Here is a 14,868-nt window from a genome sequence, read left to right as displayed (position 1 = left end):
ACTTACAAGACACAGGTTCAAAGATAAAATTACTAAGAATGTCAAGACAATGACAGGAGAGCATTAAATCAAGCCTGAAATCCTTTCTGGGAGCAGAGCTCTCTGTACAGGTGGCACACCCCTAAAGCTGGCCCTGGAGGAGTGTGTTGGTGCTCTCAGCTACCTAGTTTGGCACCTGGGGGACCATCCTGCTAGTTTTTATTCCAAGTGAGTGTAAACCATATTTTGCTTCTGTGATTCAAATTATGCAAAAAACTGTCGATCACCTTTCCCTATGACATGGATCTTAGAGCTACCAGTTGCTGTTAGATTCACACAAGGAGTGGTGAAGAGCCTGGAGTCTGGCCCTGTATTGCCAGGAACCCCAGCTTGCATACATATTAGCTATGTGGCCTCGAGCAGGTGGTTTAAAGTCTCTACACTCAGCTTCCTCATCCATAAAATGGGGATAGTTCTAGTACCTACCTCATGGGGTTGCTGTAAGGATTGAGTGAGTTAATGCATGTAAAGAGGTTATCTCAGATAATGTTATTTGTCATTATTTTGTCTTTTGTTTTCACTGTCTTTGTACTTTCAAGTCCGTTTTGGAGCAAGTCTGTTCTTCCTCATGTAATGTTTTCCCATTTTTTACCATTTTTCTTCATGTATTTTATAGTCCACTTTGGCCCTCATCATTTTTCCTCTCAACAGTTATATGTACTTATATGCAGAGAGATGAATCGGAAAAGAGCTCGTTGAGGTTCCCTCTAGGAAAGTAAGCAGGGATTGAGTGGTGGTCAGGGGCATCTTCAGCCTGTTTGGATGTTTATTTACAATGGAAATGCATATACTATTGCCTATGTAATTAAAAGTAAATGTTGGGCTTCCTTGGTGGCGCAGTGGTTGAGAGTCCGCCTGCTGATACAGGGGACGCAGGTTCGTGCCCCGGTCCGGGAAGATCCCACATGCCGTGGAGCGGCTGGGCCCGTGAGCCATGGCCGCTGAGCCTGTGCGTCCGGAGCCTGTGCTCCACAATGGGAGAGGCCACAGCAGTGAGAGGCCCGCGTACCACAAAAAAAAAAAAAAAAAAAAAAAAAAGTAAATGTTTACAGCTGTTAAGTGGAGGTGGGGTAGAGGAAGAAAGTTTCCAGGGCAGCCTTGTACTATGGTGGCCAGTTCAGATCGTGCACTGATGTGAGACACAACTAGAGCACATATTTCCAGGGCAACAGCTGGCTGCCTCCCATCCATGGCAGTGTGAGTTCCTTTGTCAGCAAATCTAACTGCCTCGGATTCAGGCCCCTGACAGCTTTGCCTCCCCCGTTATCCTTTACCCCGCAACTCTAATACCCAATATCACTGGGGAAGAACTTTTACGGGTGGGTACCACTGTACCTGGGTCAAGTGCCATCTCCTGTGAAGCCTTTCCTGACACACTCACTGAATATGTTTGAACTAATTGTGGCTACCTTTTTGTTCCTACACATGTTGTTCATACCTCTAGGTAGCACTTAGTGTTTGACCTTTTTCAGCCTGTTATTGTTCATTGAACCTTGCTTCCCTCATTAGATTGTATACTCCTTAAGGGTATACACAGGGTCTCTTACTCATGTCTGGAGATGCCACCCCAAAACCCCACCCATACCCCACCCAGTCCATCATAAATAAATGCTCAGGCAGTATTACTGAGAGAGTGCCCTGAACTGGCCCCCACCACCAAATTAGGGACTTTGTACTTTTATTCCTCCTACCCTGTCCCTGGCCAGCTCTTCATGTCATTCAGGTCTTCCACTCATATGCCAGCTTATCTAAGAGGCCTTCCTTGACTGTCTAAAATAGACTACCATCTATTCAAATCTTTCTCTGTCTCATAACTTGTTTTATTTCCATCATAGCACACACTGCAGTTTGAAATTCTCTTACTTTACTCACTTTATTGTCTGTCTCCCTCTCTGGAATGTGAATCACAGGAGGGCAGGGACCTTGTCTGAATCCCCAGTGCCTAGAACAGTACTTTGTATATAGTAGGTGCTCAATAAATATATGAATGAAATTGTATTTGTTTTGATTATTGACTGATCCCCATGAAGAATATTAGCACCATGAAGGCCAGGACCTTATCTGGGTTACTGCTACATCCTCACACCTAGTCCCTCTGGGTTACTGCTACATCCTCACTGTAGTGCCTAGTGCATAGTAGATGCTCAACAAAGAATTGTTGGGTGAGTGAATTAATGTTCCACATACACCTTAACTCAACATACTCCACACTGAACTTTTAGTCTCTTCTTCCCCACGAAACCTGCTTTTTCTTCTGTGTACCCTGGCTCAGTCGATGGCACCATCATCCAGAAATGACACCCAACCTAGAAACGAACTCACACTCCTTTCACTCATTCACCCACTATTTTCAATTAGTCTCCTAGCCCGGCCTATTCAACCTCCAAAATATCCCACTTATCTGATCATTTTTTACCCCTGCTGCAACTTTTCTGATTCAGGCCTCATCTTTTTTTCATGACTAATGCGACTGCCTCCTCCTCTCTGCCTCTCCCATTTTTCTCTCATTTATTATGGAATGCTTCATAAATTTTCATGTCAGACTTGTACAGGGGCCATGCTAATCTTCTGTCTTTTCAATGTTAATATATGTGCTGCTGAAGTGAACACCCTCCTGCCTTCTCGTTTAGCTAAGAAAGCTTAAGCTGCATGGTTTGTCACTTGCCATATGGTCACATGGTCATATGTTTTATAAAGTTTGCAAAATATATTTAAACCACAGTTGGTTAAAATTGCTGTCCCTTTCCACTGAGAGTTTTCCTGGTCACATTTTCCTTGTATTAGGTGGTGCTGGAGCTGCCTCAGACATTTTTGAGATCCATCTAAGTGGAAGTTGATTTGCAGGATACATTTAGTTTGGGTTTAGTGGGGACATTTATATGTTTGTACCGCTTCTATTTATAGTTATTACCCAGGTGTAGGAATGACTTCTAGAAATACTCTGTCTACCTTTGAACATAATTTTGTATTCACAAGTCTATATTCTTTTCTTAATGGAATCCTACCTCACAAACGGTACAAGTTTCAGGTCCCACTAAACCTGGATTGTCCTCTGGCTAAGCCACAAATGTGACTCTGCTGCTTTTGCTCAAAAACCTACAATGGTTTCTTATTGCTTACAGGATAAAATCTAATATTCAACTTCTTTTTGTAAATGTTTTCCCATGTGCATCCATGCATCTGTACATGATAATCCTTTATATACAATGTTCTTCTTAATTTAGTGAACTTTTATATACCCTCCAAGTCTCTCTGAAATCTTCCTTGACAGCAGCAAGCAGCTTCTGAGGCACTTTCTTAGCCTCATTCTGCACTTTGCAAGAGGTATCTGCGTGCTTACTAGATGCTGTATTCCAACTGTTTACCTGCAAGTTTGTCTCCTGCACTGGCTGGCAATCTCCCACCGCAGCGTTCCTCTTTTTCATCATTGTATCCCCAGGGCCTAACCCACCATCACTTAGGAAACTGGTGTGCACACACACATTTCCTTTTCTAAAGCAGTTGGACCCTAAGAAAATGAAATAGTAAGAGTATTCCTAGAGAATATTCTAGAATGTCTGAGAAAACCAGCGCCACCCTGAAGCATGTGTGTGGAGTTCCACTCACTCAACCTCTTCTCCCACCCCACCCTCAGGTTGTAGTTAGAAAATCGTGGGACAGGTGCATGGAAATCCTTGAACTGTATCTGAACTGAACTAAAGTGAACTGGGGTGGGGTCAAAGAAGAGAGATTTCAGAGGTAGCTGGGGACAGAGGATTTACGGAGGAATTACGATCGAGGGACCGAGGGCAGGACGCGGGGTGGGGTGGGGGATAGTAGAGGGTGCAAGGTTCAACAACTTCCCGGCTCTGAAACTTAAGCCACTTGGCTTCCCTAAGCGCTTGTTCTCACTCTGGGATAATAACAGAGCTTCCCTTGCAGGGTGAAGAGTAAACGACCCGGAGACCGTGTGAAAGAGGCCGGCCAGCTGAAGGTGCTCAATGAACGGAAACCTGTGAGTACTCGCCCCGCCTCCACCCGGGCCAAAGGCCCGCCCCCCGCCGCCACCTATTAAGTTTGCGGAGCACAGTCAGAGTTCACCTCCTCTCGTAAGAGGAAAAAGATGGTTGGGAGGAGGGAAGGGTGTGTGTGTGAGGGGAGGGTGTGTGTGAGGGGAGGGTGTGTGTGAGGGGAGGGAGTGTGTGTGTGAGGGGAGGGTGTGTGTGTGTGAGGGGAGAGTGTGTGTGTGTGTGTGTGAGGGGAGGGTGTGTATGTGTGTGTGTGTGTGGAGGGTGTGTGTGAGGGGAGGGAGTGTGTGTGTGTGAGGGGAGGGAGTGTGTGTGTGAGGAGAGGGTGTGTGTGTGTGAGGGGAGGGAGTGTGTGTGTGAGGGGAGGGTGTGTGTGTGTGTGAGGGGAGGGTGTGTGTGTGTGTGTGAGGGGAGGGTGTGTGTGTGAGGGGAGGGAGTGTGTGTGTGTGTGTGTAGGGTGTGTGTGTACGGTGTGTGAGGGGAGGGTGTGTGTGTCTGGGGAGGAGGGGAGAGAGTGAGTGACAGTGTGTCAGTGATGTTGGTGGGGGGGCGGGTTGCTTAACTCCCTGCTCGCCCGGAGTAGGGGGAAGGCGAAGGCCGGGGAAGGCGGGGAAGACTCTGGCCCCACTCAAAATGGAGCCAAGCGCCTGCCTCGCCTAAGATGGCGGCCTCCCCGCCTTTCGGTTCCGGGTTCTCAGCGTCGATTGGGTACCTGGGGAGTCGAGCGGGTCCAAAGGTGGCCGAGCCCCGCCCCCTTTCTCAAGGTGACGCTCCGCCCCCGATGGCGTCACGCGGGAGCCGGGGCCCGCCCTTCCCCGCCTGTGCCGCGGTTACCTCGCGTGTCCGGCCTTCATAAGATGGCGGTCGGGTCGCCTACCCGCGGCGGCACCGCCACTCTCAACATGGTAGCTGTTTACCCCGTATTTCTCCTCCCCTCTCCGCCTCAACTTCCTCGTTGTTTTGAATAAACTTTATTGACTACTCTGAATTGCCCATCACCACCACCGGGCTTCTCCGGGCGATTTTTCGGGCTGTTTTTCTCCAACCGGGTCGCCGGTTCATCTCCTTCCTCGTTGGTTTGCTCGCGGCGATCTCCTGCCTGCCCAGCGACGCCGCCGCTTGCCTGTTCGTCAGGCGGCCGCCGGACTAGGCCCGAGCCGCGGGCTCCAGTAGGCCCTGACGGCCGGGCCCGGGGCAGAGCTGTGGAGAAAGCTGCCCTGAAGCACCGCTGGGCGGCCAGGGCCGCGCGACCAGGGCCGCGCGACCCAGCGGGTGGCTCGAGAATAGGGCGAGAAAGGTTCGCCGCGTTGCCGTGACGATCCCAGAATTCGGTGCGCGTCGCCTGTGGGGCCGGAACTGCTGGCCGAACCTTCACTGAGCGAGGCGCTGAGCAGCTCCGGAGCGAGCCCGGCCGCCGGCGCTTCGGTGGGACTGAGCTCCGCGGGCGTGAGGAATCCCTGCGGCTTTGCGGATGAGGAGGTCCCTGTAGGGTTCCGGACCGAATACATTCTTGTCAGGTTTGGGGCGTGAGGAGGTTCCTGTCAGTTTGAGAGGCGTGAAGAGATTCTCGTAAGTTTCGGGGGCTGCAAGGATATTCCTGTCACTCTTGGGATATGTGACGAGATCCCTGTCAGTTTTGGGGGACAGGGGAGTCTTGGTCAGTTTGAGGAGGCTGTGAGGAGATACCTGCCAGTTTCAGAGCTGTGGAAGGAAAATCCTGGCTTGGTTGCAGGAGTGTGAGGAAATTCTAGTCAGTTTAGGGGTTTTGAAGCGATCCTTTCGAGTTTTGGGGGTGCAATAAGAACCCTGTCGTCTTTGAAGTAGAGGGTGAGCTGATCAGTTTTGAGGTTGAGATTTATTTCAGTTGTTGGGGAGATGAGACTCCCGATTGGTCGGGGATGGAATGATTTTGAGAGTGAAAGAGCAGATCATTTAAACTCTCACAGCAGAACCCCAGAACTGTGATTTGAGTTGGGCGCCTAGTCTTGTGTGCCTCGTTGCTGAAGACATCGAGGTAATTGTCGAGTAATCTGAGGACTTCCAAGGATCCCTCATCTCTCTCTAGTTGCGTCTATTTTGGGGGTGAGAGAAGTGGCTTTTTCTGAGGTACCCCCAGCCTCATCCTCTAGGCTATGCTTTGTGTCATAAATATTGAGAGCCCTGGGAAACAAGGTTGCTAACAAGGAGAGGGTGCAGTGAGGGATTAAAGAACCTTCTTGAAAAGGCATCAGATCTTTCCCTGAAACCCGGAAAGAAGTTATCACTGACCCTGGGGGCTGAAGGAGGTAAGGAGGGAAAAAAAGCCTCGATGGCAGAGCGCCGTTCTTTATTTGTTAAAGAAATTCTGGCGGCCGGTGGACTTTCTCCGATTGCCCCCTACAGCCGCACCAGCTGTGTTGCATCCCGGCAGTGGTAACTGCCCATTTGTGAGCTGAGGGACCTGATTCACTCTGTAAAAAGTGTTGTTTGTGCCCAGCCTTCGTCCAGAGAGGACGCGTGCTGCCGCCTCCCGCTCCCTTTGACGCTGAGACCCTGGCCCACCGCAGGACGCTCCAAGGCCAGGCGAAGATGGCCTCGGTACCGGTGTATTGCCTCTGTCGGCTTCCTTACGATGTCACCCGCTTCATGATCGAGTGTGACATGTGCCAGGACTGGTTTCATGGCAGGTAAGGAGGGCAGGGCACGCTGGACAGGGTGTAGTGACCAGGTGCTCACTCGCTTGCTCCTTTCTCAACTCTGGTTCAGGTTCCCGCTCAGAAACTTATTTCCCCTCTCTTGCAGACAGTTAACAGCAACCCACCTCCCAGACCCAGATTCTTACATCCTTCCTTGCAGACTAGGGCCTAGCTGACATTGGCCTCTGGTTTCTCCTCTTTTTTCTTTTCCCATATGTATTTCTTCTTTGTACCCTTCTTCTGTTTCTTTGTTTTTTTCCCTTAGAAAAATAGTTTCTTTCCAGCCACAAAGAATGTATCATTTTTGTATTCTGGCAGTTTTGTTTTGCGTCAGATGCTGTCTTTGGGGGAGACAGTACTGCATTTTTGAGATATCTGAGTCCAACAAATATGGATTTGAGTTGTGGTTTTGCAACTTATTATCAGAGTGACCTTGGGCAAGTTGCTTTGCCTCTCTGAGCCTCTGTTTTCACCCATGAAGTGTATCTAATACATCCTTCCTGTTTACTTAAAGCATTTTGCATGCACTCAGTAAATGGAGGCAGAAATGCAATAGTATTTTATTTCTAGGGTATTTATCTGCAGAACCATCCAGCTAAATTGAATTAAGCAGAGGAGACGTTGGGTAAAACAGGAGGAGTAAAACCACTAATGAATTCCCTCCAGCTAAACATGTGTGCACATAAGCACCTGTCACCCAGGATTCCAGAGAGGTTAGTGTGTGGAATAAACTTGTAATATTATCCCATTATTGGGACTTATATCCCAGCTCTGGAAAGAAAACCATGAGAGGGATTTGTACATTAGAGTACAACAAAACAGTGTATGGCGCCCTCCTCCTGTTGCATGTTGTTAGATTCTAGAATTTTCAGTTGTCATTAGTCCCTTCCAAAGGAGCTGTTCCTGCTATCACACCCAAGACCAAACTGAAGGTGCTGGTGCTACTAAAATTCTGCTCTTAGCAGGGACTGCCCTGTGCAGCACGTCCAAATTCATATTCAGCTGATCTTTGTTGAGTATTACTGTGTGTCATGTTCCCATGGCACTTTGTGTACATCCTTATTGAAAGTGATTATTTCATCATATCATAGTTATAAATACGTCTGTGTCACTCATTAGCAAGAGCTGCCTGAGGGCAGAGATGTCAGCTTTTCATGTTTGGTATCCTCAGAACCTAGTTCAATGCTAAACATATAATAGATTCTGAGTACATTTTTTTTTTTTTTTTTTTTTTTTTTTTGCGGTACGCGGGCCTCTCACTGTTGTGGCCTCTCCCATTGCGGAGCACAGGCTCCGGACACGCAGGCTCAGCGGCCATGGCTCACGGGCCTAGCCACTCCACGGCATGTGGGATCTTCCCGGACCGGGGCACGAACCCGTGTCCCCTGCATCGGCAGGCAGACTCTCAACCACTGCGCCACCAGGGAAGCCCCCTGAGTACATTTTTGAATGAACAAATGAATGAGTTGTCTTGAAAAAAGCTATTGCCTGTGGCCCTTGCTTTGGATTGTGTAGGTTTAAACCTGGAAAGTGAACTCCTACCCACAATACAGACACCCTAACTCTGCAGTCTGGGAATAGGAAACAGGAATGAATGCTTCCTGAGTGCTTACTGTGTTCCAGGCCCCATGACAGAGACTTGGCATACATTTATCTCACCTAATCCACATCCAAGCCTGAAAGTTAGGTATTTCTTTTTTAAATAATAATAAAAAATTTTCCCTGACTATGTGAGACATACTCATTGTAGAACATACAGAAAAAGAATAAAGAAGGAAATAAAAATCATCTGTGAGCCTACTATCCAGAACAATCTACTGTTTAATTTTTTTGTTGCATTAACTCCCATCATTTGACTTAGAATATAAACATATATTTTACAACATGGGGTTGTATTATAAGTACCATTTTGTAACGTGATTTTTATTCCTACTTAACATTATAAAGTTAAGGTCATTAAATATTGATCTAATTTCTGATGTCCCATCGTATATCTGTGTCACCAGTTACTTGGTCATTTCCTCTGAGGTTGGATACTTAGGTTATTTCTACTTTTTTATATTATAAATAATACTATGATGTGAGGGAAACTTTGGGGGTTCTGGAAATGTTTTGCATTTTTATTTGGGTGCTTGTTGAAACAAAAAAAAAACATTGCGGTGAACATCTTTGCATAGTAGAGACTTGACATTTACAAGGAACACCACTGAGGCATTTAATAATTCCAAATTTACAAATATGGAAATGGATTTATGGGCCAGGCCCCTCCTTAATCACATTTCTGTGGCGAGTCCTGTGTTTCTGTGCACACCCTGACATAAGTTAACTGCCTTAATTGTTTTTCCTGTGAAAGAGACCAAGCTTTTATCTCTTATCATGCTTTTCTCTATGGGATGCCAGAGAATAAGGAAGCCAGCTGAGAATCAGGTCCTTGGTGGGTGGCTGTTCTTGCTTACTCAGTGCATTGCGTGTGCGCGCACGTGCATGCACACACACACACACACACACACACACACCAGGCTCATAGTGCTCTAGTTAAGTCTGTACTTTAGCATAATTGAAAATTACTAAATATTGTGGACTTTTCACGGTTGTTCACAATAGGTAAGCCCACAAATGCCTATAGATGATATAAATCTGTTCACATCTCTGATGACTTCCATAGGCCAGATTTCTTAAAGTCCAGTTGGGGATTAGTAATGTCATGTTACTTCCTGGTAAGGTTATAGCAAGGAAGGTGACTATTCCATTTTGCTGGTGGGAATCTGGATCTCATGGAGGTTAAGTTACTTTCTGAGTCTGGATTTGAACTTAGAATTATCTGGCTCCAGAGCCCAGGTTCTCAAAAGTGGGGAAAAAAATGGTATAGCTCCATTCCTCTATTTTAAAGGGCTGGATTTTGAAGAGCATTTTGATTTGTAGAACAGTGGTTCTCAAACTTTAGGGTGTGTCAGAATTACTTGGAAGACCTCTTAAAAGATGAGATAGGTAGGCTCCACTTGCAGGGTTTCTGATTCAGTATGTGAGCAGAGGCCACTCTCAGAACCACTGATTTAGAGTATTATTCTGCCTCAGTTCCTTCCCTTTCTGTAGAGTGTGACAGCTTCTGATATTGGGGGATGGGTGGGCTAACATATCATTACTGTACACTGTTGTTCTCAAAATGTGGTTCATTAACTGGGAATTTGTTAAAAATGCAAATTCTTGGGTTGGGACCTGGCAATCTATATTTTAACAAGCAGGTAGGTTCTGATGTACCTTAACTTTTGAGAAACATTGCTGTACACTGGTGGAGGAAGTTAGTTGGCAAGCATTTATTGATGTCTGGGGCTTTGGCAAAGTCTCACTCCTCTACAGTTTTCCTATCTATAAAGGAAGTATTGGTTGGCATATCCCCAAGGTGGTGGCTGTGGTGTGGACTCTAAACTCTAGAGGAAATGGCACTGGCTTCAGATCTGGGTTCAAATTCTGACTCTGTTACTTTTAGCAAAGGATTTCATCTCTGTGAAGCCTCAATTTCCCCAAGAGTGGTTGTGATGATTTAAATAAAATGGTAGTGGCCCTTGTTTACTGAGCACTAGCTAGTCTGCTAGTCACTATGCTAAACACTTTGCTTAATTATCTTTAACCTTTTTTTGGAGTTTTAAAATTATGAATTCAGTTCATGTAGTAGTTATAGGACTATTTAAATTATCTATTTTGTATTGGATATGTTGTGGTAGTTTGTGCTTTCTAAGGAATTGATCTATTTCTTCTAAGTTGTCAAATTTAAGTGTGTAGAATTGTTCGTAGTATTCCCTTATCCTTTTGATGGCTGCAGGCTGGCTCTGTGGTGACATCTCATTTCATTCCTGATATTGAAAATTTGTCTCTTCTCTCTTTTTTTCTTTGTCAGACTTGCTAGAGATTTGTCGGTTTTATTGATCTTTTCAGAGTGGAAGCTTTTGTTTCATTGAATTTCCCTATTGTCTTTCTGTTTTCAATTTCACTGATTTCTGCACTTTATTATTACCTTCCTTCTGCTTGCTTTGGGTTCATTTTGCTCCTCTTAATGTCTTGAGGTGGGAGCTTAGTTTATTGATTTGAGACTTTTCCTGTATTCTAATATAAGCATTTAGTGCTATTGGTTTCCTTCTTAGTACGGATTTAGCTGTGTCCCACAAATTTTGATATGTTTTCTTTTTCATGTAGTTCAATATAATTTTTACTTTGCTTAGAGACTTCACATTTGACCTATGAATTATATAGAAGTATGTTGTTTACTTTCCAAGTGTTTGCAGATTTTCCTGTTATCATTCTGTTATTGATTTCTGATTTGTTTCCATAGCGGTCAGAGAATATACTCTATACAATTTCAGTTCCTTTAAATTTACTGGGGTTTGTTTTATGGCCCAGGATATGGTCTGTCATGGTAAATGTTCCATGGTCACTTGAAAAGAATGTATATCCTGCTGATGTTGGGAGGGGTTTTCTGTAAATGTTGATTTACTCCTGTTGGTTGATGGTGTTGCTGAATTCTCCTCTCTTTGCTGATTTTCTGTATAATTGTTCAGCCCGTTGTTGAGAAGGAGGTGTTGAAGTGTCCAGCTATAATTGTCAGTTTATTAATTCTTCCTTTCAGTTCTATCATTTGCCTCACATCTTGCAGCTTTGTTGTTTGAAAGCAGATGCATTTAGGATTAATGTGTCTTGGTGGACTGACCCTTTAATTACTATGTAATGTCCTTCTCTGTCTCTGGTAATTTTCTTTGCGTGGAAGTCCACTTTATAGGATATTAATATAGCCGTTAATATACCCACTCCTGCTTTGTTTTGATTAAAGGTTGCCTGGTATCTTTTTCTATCCCTTTACTTTCAACTTATGTCATTATATATGAAGTGAGTTTCTTGTAAGCAGCATATAGTTCAGAATTAATTTTGTCCACTCTGCCAATCGCTTTTTTTTCTTTTTTACATCTTTATTGGAGTATGAATGCTTTACAATGGTGTGTTAGTTTCTGCTTTATAACAAAGTGAATCAGTTATACATATACATATGTTCCCATATCTCTTACCTCTTACATCTCCCTCCCTCCCACCCTCCCTATCCCACCCCTCCAGTCGGTCACAAAGCACCGAGCTGATCTCCCTGTGCTATGCGGCTGCTTCCCACTAACTATCTACCTTACGTTTGGTAGTGTATATATGTCCATGCCTCTCTCTCACTTCGTCCCAGCTTACCCTTCCCCCTCCCCATATCCTCAAGTCCATTCTCTAGTAGGTCTGTGTCTTTATTCCCGTCTTACCCCTAGGTTCTTCATGACAATGTTTTTTTTCTTAGATACCATATATATGTGTTAGCATATGGTATTTGTCTTTCTCTTTCTGACTTACTTCACTCTGTATGACAGACTCTAGGTCCATCCACCTCACTACAAATAACTCAGTTTCGTTCCTTTTTATGGCTGAGTAATATTCCACTGTATATATGTGCCACATCTTCTTTATCCATTCATCTGCTGATGGACACTTAGGTTGTTTGCATCTCCTGCCTATTGTAAATAGAGCTGCAATGAACATTTTGGTACATGACTCTTTTTGAATTATGGTTTTCTCAGGGTATATGCCCGGTAGTGGGATTGCTGGGTCATATAGTAGTTCTATTTGTAGTTTTTTAAGGAACCTCCATACTGTTCTCCATAGTGGCTGTACCAATTCACATTCCCACCAGCAGTGCAAGAGTGTTCCCTTTTCTCCACATCCTCTCTAGCATTTATTGTTTCTATATTTTTTGATGATGGCCGTTCTGACTGGTGTGAGATGATATCTCATTGTAGTTTTAATTTACATTTCTCTAATGATTAATGATGTTGAGCATTCTTTCATGTGTTTGTTGGCAGTCTGTATATCTTCTTTGGAGAAATGTCTATTTAGGTCTTCTGCCCATTTTTGGATTGGGTTGTTTGTTTTTTTGTTATTGAGCTGCATGAGCTGCTTATAAATTTTGGAGATTAATCCTTTGTCAGTTGCTTCATTTGCAAATATTTTCTCCCATTCTGAGGGTTGTCTTTTCGTCTTCTTTATGGTTTCCTTTGCTAAGAAAAAGCTTTTAAGTTTCATTAGATCCCATGTGTTTATTTTTGTCTTTATCTCCATTTCTCTAGGAGGTGGGTCAAAAAGGATCTTGCTGTGATTTATGTCATACAGTGTTCTGCCTATGTTTTCCTCTAAGAGTTTGATGGTTTCTGGCCTTAAATTTAGATCTTCAATCCATTTTGAGCTTATTTTTGTGTATGGTGTTAGGGAATGATCTAATCTCATACTTTTACATGTCCCTGTCCAGTTTTCCCAGCACCACTTATTGAAGAGGCTGTCCTTTCTCCACTGTACATTCCTGCCTCCTTTATCAAAGATAACTTGACCATATGTGTGTGGGTTTATCTCTGGGCTTTCTATCCTGTTCCATTGATCTATCTTTCTGTTTTTGTGCCAATACCACACTGTCTTGATTACTGTAGCTTTGTAGTATAGTCTGAAGTCAGGGAGCCTGATTCCTCCAGCTCCGTTTTTCGTTCTCAAGATTGCTTTGGCTATTCGGGGTCTTTTGTTTTTCCAAACAAATTTTGAAATTTTTTGTTCTAGTTCTGTGAAAAATGCCAGTGGTAGTTTGATAGGGATTGCATTGAATCTGTAGATTGCTTTGGGTAGTAGAGTCATTTTCACAATATTGATTCTTCCAATCCAGGAGCATGGTATATCTCTCCATCTATTTGTATCATCTTTGATTTCTTTCATCAGTGTCTTATAATTTTCTGCATACAGGTCTTTTGTCTCCTTAGGTAGGTTTATTCCTAGATATTTTATTCTTTTTGTTGCAGTGGTAAATGGGAGTGTTTTCTTGATTTCATTTTCAGATTTTTCATCATTAGTGTACAGGAATGCCAGAGATTTCTGTGCATTAATTTTGTATCCTGCTACTTTACCAAATTCATTGATTAGCTCTAGTAGTTTTCTGGTAGCATCTTTAGGATTCTCTATGTATAGTATCATGTCCTCTGCAAGCAGTGACAGCTTTACTTCTTCTTTTCCAATTTGGATTCCTTTTATTTCCTTTTCTTCTCTGATTGCTGTGGCTAAAACTTCCAAAACTAGGTTGAATAAGAGTGGTGAGAGTGGGCAGCCTTGTCTTGTTCCTGATCTTAGTGGAAATGGTTTCAGTTTTTCACCATTGAGGACAATGTTGGCTGTGGGTTTGTCATATATGGCCTTTATTATGTGGAGGAAAGTTCCCTCTATGCCTACTTTCTGCAGGGTTTTTATCATAAATGGGTGTTGAATTTTGTCGAAAGCTTTCTCTGCATCTATTGAGATGATCATATGGTTTTTCTCCTTCAATTTGTTAATATGGTGTATCACGTTGATTGATTTGCGTATATTGAAGAATCCTTGCATTCCTGGAGTAAACCGCACTTGATCATGGTGTATGATCCTTTTAATGTGCTGTTGGATTCTGTTTGCTAGGATTTTGTTGAGGATTTTTGCATCTATGTTCATCAGTGATATTGGCCTGTAGTTTTCTTTCTTTGTGACATCCTTGCCTGGTTTTGGTATCCAGGTGATGGTGGCCTCGTAGAATGAGTTTGGGAGTGCTCCTTCCTCCACTATATTTTGGAAGAGTTTGAGAAGGATAGGTGTTAGCTCTTCTCTAAATGCTTGATAGAATTCACCTGTGAAGCCATCTGGTCCTGGGCTTTTGTTTGTTGGAAGATTTTTAATCACAGTTTCAATTTCAGTGCTTGTGATTGGTCTGTTCATATTTTCTATTTCTTCCTGATTCAGTCTTGGCAGGTTGTGCATTTCTAAGAATTTGTCCATTTCTTCCAGGTTGTCCATTTTATTGGCATACAGTTGCTTGTAGTAATCTCATGATCTTTTGTATTTCTGCAGTGTCAGTTGTTACTTCTCCTTTTTCATTTCTAATTCTATTGATTTGAGTCTTCTCCCTTTTTTTTCTTGATGAGTCTGGGTAATGTTTTATCAATTTTGTTTATCTTCTCAAAGAACCAGCTTTTAGTTTTATTGATCTTTGGTATTGTTTCCTTCATTTCTTTTTCATTTATTTCTGATCTGATTTTTATGATTTCTTTCCTTCTGCTAACTTTGGGGAT

General features: G+C 43.7%; 1 protein-coding gene across 4 annotated transcripts in view; it reads left to right on the top strand.

Annotated features, from left to right (window-relative positions):
- Positions 1 to 4,786: 4,786 nt before the first annotated feature.
- The window catches only part of PHF8 (PHD finger protein 8), a 91,930-nt gene continuing 81,848 nt past the window's right edge, over positions 4,787 to 14,868 (top strand). For 3 of the 4 annotated variants that reach the window (XM_082609024.1, XM_082609023.1, XM_082609026.1), the window contains exons 1-2: positions 4,787 to 5,615; positions 6,523 to 6,712. In XM_082609024.1, coding sequence (XP_082465150.1) covers positions 6,615 to 6,712 — 98 coding nt within the window. In that variant the 5' untranslated portion in view covers positions 4,787 to 5,615; positions 6,523 to 6,614. The remainder of the gene's footprint in view (positions 5,616 to 6,522; positions 6,713 to 14,868) is intronic. The other variant, XM_082609025.1, reaches the window with a different exon arrangement.

This window comes from Mesoplodon mirus, assembly GCF_964341445.2.
Source record: "Mesoplodon mirus genome assembly, chromosome: X".
Classification (NCBI taxonomy): Eukaryota; Metazoa; Chordata; class Mammalia; order Artiodactyla; family Ziphiidae; genus Mesoplodon; species Mesoplodon mirus.
Note: the sequence above shows the minus strand (reverse complement) of the source record. Positions and strands in the feature narration are given on the sequence as shown.